A 10,733-nucleotide genomic window follows, 5' to 3' on the forward strand; every position below is an offset into this window, starting at 1 on the left:
TTTGTAGCAGAACCAAAAGTAACTACAAATCCTTTGGTCTCAAGCTCTTGTAATATTTCCTGAATGGTATGATTCACTAGTTGCACTGCAGTCCCCAGACCACAAGTGTCTGGGTTTTTTTTTTAAACTCTGATTTTCCACAATTCGGAAAGTAGATAAAAGAATATCAGTACCAAAAGAGCTTTCGGTGCAATCGACGCCCACCTCTCTCCTCCTTTCCCAGGTGAGCTGTTGAGGGCAGGATTTCTGCCAGGGCCGCTCCTGATGAAGAGCACCTGCTACATGGGAGGCTCTCAACCAACACTAGCTTGAATGGCCTAAACCTTTGTTTTACGGATGGGACAGCGGAAATGACCTGTCCACAGTCACACAGCTGAAAACCATCGGAAAAACCCTCTCTACTCCTTCCCATCCAGTCTCCTCTGACTCAAAGGGCAGGTTAGAACTGCTCCCTGGGCGGGGGTGGGGGGGTGGTGTAACTCTTTTAGTATGATGATTATTATTAAAAGATCATTTTATTGATGGCTCTTACAGCTCTTACAACAATCCATACATCCATTGGATCAAGCATATTTGTACACATGTTGCCTTCATTGTTTTCCAAACATTTACTTTGTATTTGAGCCCTTGGTATCAGCTCCTCTTTTTCCCCTTTCTCCCCCTCCCTCCTTTGTGACTCCTTGATAAACTATTATTATATCTTACACTGACCGCTGTCTCCCTTCCCCCATGGTTTCTGTTGTTTGACCCCTGGGGTGGTGGTGGTGAGGTGTAGAACACTGTGATTGGTTCTTGTGGGGTAACTCTTTACGGAGTAGAAAGCCCCGTCTTTCTCCTGAGGAGTGGCTGGTCTTTCTCCTCAAGAGCGGCTGGTAGATTTGAACTGCTGACTTGCATGCAGTTAGCGGCCCAGTGTAAGCCGCTACGACGTCACCGGGGCTCCACCTGCCTCCCTGACTAGGGCTTTTTTTTTTTTTTTAACCCAGAGAGGGTTTTCTACACTAGCTCTTCTCCCAAAAGATTTCTCTGCTCTGCGAGGAACTCTGACACATTAATTTTTCATGTGGGTTTTGTGGCCCAGGATTTGAGGCCACTTCTTGCAGTCACCCATCAACACCAGTGGGTCGGGAGTCAATGCCGCTTTGTTTGGGACCCGTGGTATTGGAAAAAACTGAACATTTTCTCAAAGGCAAGGCAGCGTGGTGATCCCTTCCATTCTGGGGCTATGAACCCACTGATGGCGCCGTGGGAATCTGGGATCCCTCCCCCGGCTCTTATCCACGTCCAGCCAGTTGCCACCGAGCCGATTCGGAGTTGCGGCGACCCCAAGGGTGAAGCGCAGACCGTTGCAGAAGGTTTCAAAGCTGTGCCCTTTGGGAAGCAGATCGCCAGGCCTTTATTCAAGGCTGCCTCTGAGTAGATTCAAACCACCAACCTTTTAGCGTGCGGCCTAGCACGTTGTCATTAGGCTTGTGCAGCCCACGGAAAAGCTCTACCCTCCTCCTGCACCACCTACCCGCCCGAATAGCTCCAGCAAACATTCCCATTGGAATGTTTATACAAAAGGCATACTTTGTTCCCAGGAACCCTCGCACTCCTTGCCTAAGGGGCCGTCTTCAGGCTGGGCTCCAGGGAATAGGTCTCCGGCCTGGGAGGCTCCAGGCTCTGGAGGCAGCGGGAATGCAGAGGCAACGCAGCGCTCTCACTCCACGATGGACAGCAATTTGGGTGAACACTGTCCAGTTTCAAAACGAGCCGTGGAGGTCATGGCTCCTTTACACATCGCCCACTTTAGTTTCCTTTCTTTTTCTTTTATCCAACTGACTGCCAAGACTCGGGGGCATGGAGGGTCTGGTTGAGAATTTTAAAATGGTGCAGTGTCGATGAGACGAAGCCTTCCTTTCCCCCCGAGCGGCCATGCGGCGATGCCTGCAGGCAGTTTGGGTTGTCACAATTGGGAAGTGAACTGGGGGGAGGAGGGGGGCGGGCTTGGAATAAGGGATACCACTGCTGAGATCAGAAGGCTCTTGGCTCAAAGCAGAGAATCCCAGGGGGTAGTACACCCTGTTGGCACAGAGGGTTGGCAGCGACTTCCACAGCACTCAACCCAGCAACAACAACTGGTGGGTGGCAACTAAGGCTCCTATAATACCCAGGGTAGCCCCTCCCCGCAGTGAAGAATCAGCTCGCTTCTAATCTCCCGTGGTGCAGAGGCTGGGGGCCTACAGGTGCCCACGTGGATTTGCGCTTCTTTCCCGCCGGGCTCTGTGCACAGTTTTCTTCTCCGGTGGTTTCATTCCTCGTGTCCGAGGTGCAGTCACCGTGGGTCTCCCTGGCGTGTGCAGAGCACATGCACCCAAATCAAATGTATTTATGGATCAAACCTCTTCCTACGATGATATAACCACATCTCACCTTTTAAAGACCAGGGCTCAGAAATGAGGAAAGGGTAATCTTCTCTTTTAGCAAAAAACACAAGGATGGTGAATAGAGGCTCAGGGGCGGAGTGCAGCTCACAAGCTGGGGTGCTACTGCTCTGGGAAAAGCTGAATGGCAGACGGCACCCCTCCCTACTGCTGCGGTGGTCCTGGGCTGCTGAGAAGCACAAGGCCAACCCCAGGTGACGCAGGAGAACAGCCCCTTGGGGTTTCCTAGGTAGGAGGCTGATGACCACTAGATCTTTCTCCCACAGAGCTGCACCATGGGACTTAACTGCCAGCCTTTGGGTTGGCAGCAGTGTGCTTAACCTTGGCACTTCCAGGGCACCTGCTTTTCTCTCTGGGCCAGGAAAGGGATTCAATGTTTCCAACATGCTGTTGTGTTGGCGCCTGGCTGCTGGTACCTACTCCTGACCTTCCTGGACCCCTATCAGGTTTTACATCTTCTCTCGATTTCCCCAAACACCAGTGGGGGAGCAGACGCTAGACAGGGGTTGGAGGGAATGAGCTATCTGGGAGGGACCCCGCAGTAGCCAGAGACACCCCCTCCCCTAAGAGCCTGGGGGCGGGGGCCAGGGGAGCCTGGGGCCCCATGGAGGAGATGGTATTGGCACTGTGGCTCCATCTTTTACTGGAGGGAGATGACATAGCCGCGTGGCTTGCAGGCCTCACCAATTCCCTCATTCCTATATTCAGGGGCTGAGCTGCTGTGTGCTGCCCTGGCCTGGCATTTTATGAGAAACCCAAGACAGAAGGACTTGTGAGGACCTGCCCTGTGAACAGTGGAAACATTTAGCAAAGAAGAGAGTTTCAAGAGGAAAAGGGAGATGAGTTAGAAAATAGTTTCAAGGATGATATTAATAGATGTCAACAGCTGTGTCTGAGCACCACGGAGAAACAAATCCTTCTCTAGAAACAAATCCTTCTCTCTCCTCGTTGCCCTTTTTATTTATTTGGTTCGTTTTTTAAGCCCCCCTTACACTCACTTTTTTTTATTTTTTTATTTTCAGTAAGAGGTTATTTCAGTGTGGAGGTTGCAGCAGCCAGCAGCGTCCCTTCAGCTACACAGCTCATCGAAGGGACCAGGCACGTTTCAACTACCGAGAGAACGACGGACGACCAAGGTCGACAAGCCACTAAGTCACATTGACCGCAGAGCTCCAACACACACACACACACACACACACACACACACACACACACACACACAATAGCTTTTTAAATTCAAACTTGAGAGGCACCTGCGAAGGGAGACAGGTCACCTCCCTCAAAGAGTCCCACCTTTTCCATTGTCACCGCGGTGTGAGTGATATGTCGGTAACAAAGCCCACTGGTGAGCCTGTGTTTTTATTCTTAAGGCCAAAGTCACAGCTGGATCTCTGCTCAAGCTTACCTCCCACGTCAGTGCCAGGCGGCTCACGGCCACGTTGCTCAGCCCCATGACGATGGCGAAAAAGGCGTTCAGGTTCTTGTACTCTTTACAGCTGAAACACAAGAGCTCGTGTTGGAGTGAAAACGCCACTTTTGAGGGAGACTTTTAATAATGGTAATAAAATGAGGGCTCTCTTTTTCTTGTGGACATGAACATGCGTCCCTCCCTGAGAAGGGGGCCTTGGTAGACTGAATGCGCTCTGGAGGGTCCCCTCCCATGGCCATGTCCTGCCACGATGTCTCACGGTGACAGAGGTGATGGCTTCAGCCATTGAGGAGCTGAATTGGAAGGCGGCTGGAATTGGAAGGCGGCTACTCGGGGATGGTTCCTAGAAATTCCAGAGCTCGCTGCACGTCTGACGGAACCTGAGAGGCACCGGGTTTGGAGCGGGAAGGCTAGGGCAGGCCTGCCGTGGAGAGGTCCAGACATTCAGCAGGAGCCAGACACCTCCCCTAGCAGCTCAGAGGGATTGATATTGTTTCAGCCAAGGCTGCCCTCTGTCGAGGACTAGGCTTCTCATTGGTTTCGAGGCCCGTGGTGTCAAGTGGGGTTGGTGTTGTCTATCGTTAGTAACTGTGATGTCACTCCTCTCGTCAACTTGGGCTGAATGACAAGCACACCCCCACCCCCGGCCCCCGCAGTGGTCAGCCAAGCCTCATCTTTCTGCCTGCCCCCAGACTGGCTTGTGAGGAGGATGGTGGGGGGTCAGGGTGGTGGTGGTGACGAGCAAAGGCACAGGACACTTGCCCCTAGTACTGCCACTGCCTTGGTGGCATCCGTGGTGTGGCACACCCTGCCGGCATTAGGCATGGTGGCCGTTCTGCACCCTGCCCCCGCCACCCCAAGTGAGAATGTCACGTGACAAAGCATGATGCCCTGTGGGGTGGTCGTTTATGTCAAACGAGTTTTAAAACGGGCGGTTCAGCCGAACATTTCACCCCAAATACAACCTCTTGACTCTGCGCCCACTCTCCCCTGAGCTGACACCACCAAGGGGTGGGGAACCAGACCGGAAATGCTGACTAGACAGGCATGGCGTAGCCCAGGCACTCGCTTTCAATTCACGCATGAGAGAAAGAGCCCCTGCCTCTTCATGCCAGCCCCCTGAGAATAGAACACAGAATGTGGTCCGCAATAAGTGCAAACACTCCCTCCACCCCAATATGTTTGCTCAAGTTGACGGAATCCTAATGGAATCCTGTCGGGATTAACCGTTTTTGTCACAGGCTCGTGTAATGTGTTGCCTTGGATGTCCCTGCTTGCCCTGCAAAGGCAGCCATCGGTGACCCTGGGAAGGGCACAGAGATTTCCCAGGAACGACGGCGCCTGGAGAGGGGCACCTCGCTTGGTAAAGCAGAGAGGCAGCAAAAGAAAAAAGAGGGGATGCCCTTCAATGAGATGGATTGACACAACGGACTGGCTGCTACACTGGGCTCCAACCTAACTACCATTGTGAGGCTGGCACAGGACCGGGCAGTGTTTGGTTCTGTGGTACATGGGCTCGCTAGGAGTCGGAACCCACCGGACGGCCTCTCACAACAACACAGCATGGCCGAGCCTACTGGTGAGACAGCAAGAAAGCCTTCACCGTGTGCGGGAAGTTCTTCAGGGGACAGGCGGGGCTGTAGGCCATGATCGCTGTGCTGTGCCTGAGTTTGCCCTTGACCGTGTGGAGGCGATCTTGAAGGAATGAATGAGGCCAACTCCCTTGACCACCCTCAGCTATGTCACGACCTCAGCCTCCTCCTCTGCAAAAAGGGCTGCGAACGTGTTCCACCCCCACCCCACCCCCGCCCCGCCCTCATTCACAGGGTCCCAGCGACAGAAGAGAATAGGCTACCACTCACTGAAAACAGCAAGGGAAACAGATGCCACCCAGTTTAGATCCCACATTTGCAGATCTCAGGTTCATCATATCTACTGTCTGCTCTAGCTGGGCTGAGCCAACGGCTCCAGGAAAGGACCGCACGCTCAGCATGGGGCTCAAAGAGGGTTTGGTGATGCAAACCAGTTCACACCAGAGGCCAGGTCTGCCCACTCAGTCCTACCATCAGATGGAAGGGAGTCCAGGGAGGCACACAACCCAAAACAACCCACGCAGAAAGGCCTGGAATTTCCCAAGCTTCTTTCACCCAGTTCCTGTGAAAAATCACAGGATTTGGTCCCAAAGGGTTTTCTAACCTCCCACACTAGGGTGCAGGTAGTAGCCTTGCCAGGTGACGCAAAAGAGAGAAAGACTCCTTATAATGAAAAAGCACACAGTGTCACCCTCTCCCTAGTCATCACAGGCCAAATATGCAAAGGCCTTTGTCCGCTGCAACAAGTCTGGCCAGCTTCGTAGCGAAAGAGGCCACACACCGAAGCAGAAACCCGCAGGGAACATTCTACCCAACCAGCCGGCTTTTCCAAATGAACAGATACCAGCCTCCGAAGCTGGAAGATCTGAGTATGCTGTTGACCTCTTATAGGCCACATTTTTTTTTTTTGGTTGCACAGTAATTCCAGGCGCTTGATCTATCAGGTGTCAAGTAGCAGTTTATTTCTCTGTTCGGGCCTGGCCATCAGCCTCCGTATGGGAGCGAACGTTGTTGTGGCTCAAGGAATTGATTGTGGGGTCTCTTGTACTCCCAGCCTTCTTGCCGGGGAGAGCTCCCTGCTTTTAGATGGGAAAGAAGTCTCCCAGCCATGGGCCGTATTTAGAATTTTATTTTTAGCGTTGTGGTGATAACAAAAACATGGAAATAAACAGGAGGTTGTCAGGCATGTCTAAATAGCAGGGGGAGATTGAACTCATGTCAAAGGGTGCGGGGTAGGGGATCTAACTGGCCCCTGAAGTAAATACATTGCTTCCCATGAAGTGCTGCTAAACGGAAGAGGCCTGATTTTTCTGGGGTTCCTGGAGATGATGTCCAGGCACCAGGCTAGCCTGCCTTTATGCATTTACTGATTTTATTCTGGTTGAATTGGAGGTGCTGTTGTAGACGCATGCTCTACTGCCCTCTACTGGCGAGAATGCGTCACACTTTTTAACTAGAACTTTCTACAAGAGAACTTTTGTTTGCAGAAGGACTCCTTGAACAGAGGAGGGAAGGGGTAAAAAAACAAAGCAAAACTACGTAGTTCAGAGCAAGAAGAAGTCACAGTTTTGACTCCAGTATCGAGCGCTATGAGAGGTTAATGTATATATTGATGTCAAATATTACAAAACTCAAGAAACCAAACTCACTGCCATTGAGTTGATGCCGACTCATATCGACCCGGTAAGCGCAGGGTAGAACTGCCCCTGTGAGCTCCTGAGACTGCCACTCTTTACAGGAGTAGAAATTGCCATCTTTCTCCCGAGGAGTGGCGGGTGGTTTCGAACCGCTGATGTTGCATTTAGCAGCCTAAGAGGTAACCAAAAGCTAGAAAAAAAATTCATCTGCTGCAAGTTTGATTAATCTGGAGCCCCTGTGGTTGGTCTTCACGCAACAGTGTCTCCTTGAACTTACTTTTGTTGTGCTTTAAAAGATGTTTAAACACAGCTAAAACCAACCTTTTTTTTTTTTTTTTTCCTTCTTCCCAAGGTAAAGCTACTTACTGGGCTGCTATCTTGATAAATTTTTTCAAGAGCTGAACACGTTTGCTGAGCTGGGAACAAAGGCAGACCTCAGTGACAACCCAGAACTGAATTTCATTAAATCTCCGCAGGAACAGATCCAAGTTTGCTGTGGTCTTTTTAAAATTATGCCTTCCAAATGTGTGGTAGATTAGCTCCAGCTAGAAGAGACAGGAAAACACTTTTGCTTATTTTTATTCTAAAAATCAGAATGGCAGAATGCCAGATAGCCTTCCTCCGCCTGTCAAGACAGTGTTTTAATGGTCAGAACATGAGAATACAGCTCTGACCACATGCCTTCACGGGAATGGAGGCTCGTTACGTACATCAGAGAGCTACCATTGGCTTACTGTGTTCTGGACGACATAGAAAAGAAAAGGCAAAACACAAACACACCCACCCAAACCCATTGCTGTTGATTCTGTCTCGTAGCCAGTATGCTGGAAATCATAAGGACTTTTTTTTTTAATACTCAAAGACTGTACAGCAGGCTTTATTAATAAACTTGATGTTCACCAAGAATCGCCATGTGGTTTCCATATTGCAGTTCGTATTTACAAAGCGGCGCAAGACCAGCAGGCTTCCCAGAGGATTTGGACTCTACCTACGGATGCACTCCGTTGGGCGCCTCACCTCGTGCACGCAGTGGAAGAGTTCCCAGTCGTAGATTGTCATCTGGTATGCTAAGTCTTTGGAACTCATCAGTTCGAAAGTTCCCATTGTTCCAACCGTTGGGCCTTCTTGTTCTGGCAAGGGAGTCTACGGATAATAACAGAAAAACACATCAGCATCTTCATACAGACAGGTACTTAATGCTGACCGTTTTAGGGAGTCTCAGAGGGAAGGATTCTGGAGCCGCTTCTGGAAATATCTTACAACCTTGATTTCACCCGGAGGGGAAAGCCGTTCTGCTCTTAAGGCGCCTTTGCCTCCCCATCGTCATTGTCTTTGCAGTTGTGGTCATCACTACTGTCAATTGCATTGACTGGAAGGTGGGGACGGTGGCAAGTGAGACTTGGTAAAGGGTGGCCTGGGTAGACTCTCTTCTGCTGGAGCCTGTGAAGTTCCTGGGAATGCTTCCATTTCCCCAGCAGAGATGGAAAAAGTTCTTAGAATCCTTTAAAATTCTACTTTCCATTGTTGGGGTCCCAAAGCAGTCATTGACACAGCTGTTTGGAAAACTTACACACAGAGGTAAGGACCTACTGGCTGTGGTCCAGCTGCTGCATCTCCTTCCCTCATGACACACGACCTCGGGCCCCCAGGAGATGGGCAGTTCTGTGCACCCAGAGTCCCTGCGATGTCCACTGCCTCCATCTCTGGAGGTTGAATTAAAGGTGGCGTTCACTTGGTCATGGTGCCTAGACATTACAAGACCCAACTGTGCTACTCCCTGGAAGAACCAGCCCCCCAGCCAACACTTTCCATCTGACTTATATTTCTATTTTGTGAGCTTTGTCTCCAAATGCTTTTACTTAGTAATTGCAATTACTTGCATACAAAGGAAACTTATGTATATTGCATTGATATCTGTCCTTATAAAATACATGTAACATTCATTGTGTGTGTGTCTAAAACAAAGTTATAAAAGTCACGTGAAAAGATTAATTTCCCAATTATAATAGCCATATTTAAGTTAGCCAGTGCTCATGTCAGGCATGCTAACATGTTCTATCATCATCTCCCTGCTTATCATCATCATCACCACTATATCCTATAAATGCCCACTGAGTTCCGGGCACTAAAGGAAAGGCCTGGTCAGGATGTAAGGGTCCCTGCATTTGAAAGTGTACAACCTCAGAGTGGACTTGTGTAGGTCTCTGAAAACAGCCTGCGGGCGTTCCTCCCTTCCCTTTGCTATGAGATGATTTTTTTTTTTTCAATTGGAGGTTGGATGGGTGGTGATTGGGAGAGTAGTGTTATGACCCTCCCACTTTCCAGATGAGGAAACGAAGGTGTGCAAAGGTTGCTCTGATTGTCAGTGATGGCCAGGTGGCTAGAGAAAGCTGCCACCCCAGCCCCCCTCCCTCCCTCCTGGTGTGGACGCAGCCTCTGTGCATAGCCCTGCAGCAAAGCTGGCCACACACCCTCTCATTGTGGACACGCTGGCAGCCTCCTGCCCCCACCTCTCTCCAGACAATGGGCTCCGAGGGGTGTCCGTTCATCTTCCAAACCACCCAGAGCCAGAAACACTCACATGCCGGGGTGATGCAGGAGGTGCTAAATAAAAGTCTGGGGAGCGAGTGAACTGGTGAAAACAGGACCGGATGACAGCACCCCAGATTTCCTAGGAATCTGTCCTATCTAACATGTACACATAAACAGATGTCAAGTGAGGACAGCTCCTGGAACCACTGGGCGACATGGCTGGCATTCGACTAATTCTGGACCACACGGCTTAGCACTGCAGCTCTTTCTGCTCCCGGCTGTTAGAGGCAGTCTCATCTCCCCGGCCTGACTGTCCCTGGCTTCAGGACAGCTGTGGGGCACAGGTCTGGGCTCACCCAGAAGCTGGTCCAACACGAAGCAGAGACACTATTAGTATGTGGCAATAGACCAAAGCGTTTGGCCAACATTCTGCACTGCAGAGCCGCCCTCTGTGTCACTCTTCGTAGAAGAACTGTCCCCAAAGGCAATCTCTCCCAAGGTGGGAAAGGATCTTCGTGTCTAAAGTGATATGAGACAGAAAAGGGCGCACCTAACCGCACACACAAAGTAAGGGTGGAGCATGTGTAGGGAAGAGAGTACTTATCAAGAAGGAAATTCCTAATTCCATCCCTACTACATTGCCTTGATCAAGCCCTACCAGCGCCCTACTCGCTATCGACTTCAGATCACTTGTTGTTCCCGTCCGTGGGTTTGTTAACACCCACTTCCTTTCTTCCGCCTCCTCCTCTCCCATGCGCCACCCCCCACCAGTCATTAGTCCCGTTGTTTTCTCCTCCGCATTGTTTATCCTGCCTATTTTATCTAGATAGATATGCAGAGACAATATAAGCACAAAAACAAGACAAAACAAAACAATAAAAGAAAACAAAAAACCAAAACAACAACAAAACCAACAACCAAAAAAGAAGAGCCTATAAATAGTTCCAGGTCTGTTTGTTGACCTTTAGGAGTGTTTTCCAGTTGAGTCTGATTGGGGTGCCACACCATGGTCCCAAAGTCTATTTTTGGTATTCCCTGGGGACTTCATTGCTTTGCTCCCCTTGCTGCTCTGTAGCACACCCTTAGTATTTCACCCCAATGTGATGAGGTCAGGTCA

General features: G+C 50.3%; 1 protein-coding gene across 3 annotated transcripts in view; it reads right to left on the bottom strand.

The window, feature by feature from the left end:
• The window catches only part of RAPGEF4 (Rap guanine nucleotide exchange factor 4), a 401,293-nt gene that overhangs the window by 20,957 nt on the left and 369,603 nt on the right, over window positions 1–10,733 (bottom strand). For all 3 annotated transcript variants that reach the window (XM_004703736.3, XM_004703735.2, XM_045298768.1), the window contains 3 exons: window positions 8,102–8,227; window positions 7,451–7,629; window positions 3,832–3,922 (listed from right to left, as the gene is read on the bottom strand). In XM_004703736.3, coding sequence (XP_004703793.1) covers window positions 3,832–3,922; window positions 7,451–7,629; window positions 8,102–8,227 — 396 coding nt within the window. The remainder of the gene's footprint in view (window positions 1–3,831; window positions 3,923–7,450; window positions 7,630–8,101; window positions 8,228–10,733) is intronic.

This window comes from Echinops telfairi, unplaced genomic scaffold, assembly GCF_000313985.2.
Source record: "Echinops telfairi isolate 266 unplaced genomic scaffold, ASM31398v2 ScPeMD7_4;HRSCAF=17, whole genome shotgun sequence".
NCBI lineage: Eukaryota > Metazoa > Chordata > Mammalia > Afrosoricida > Tenrecidae > Echinops > Echinops telfairi.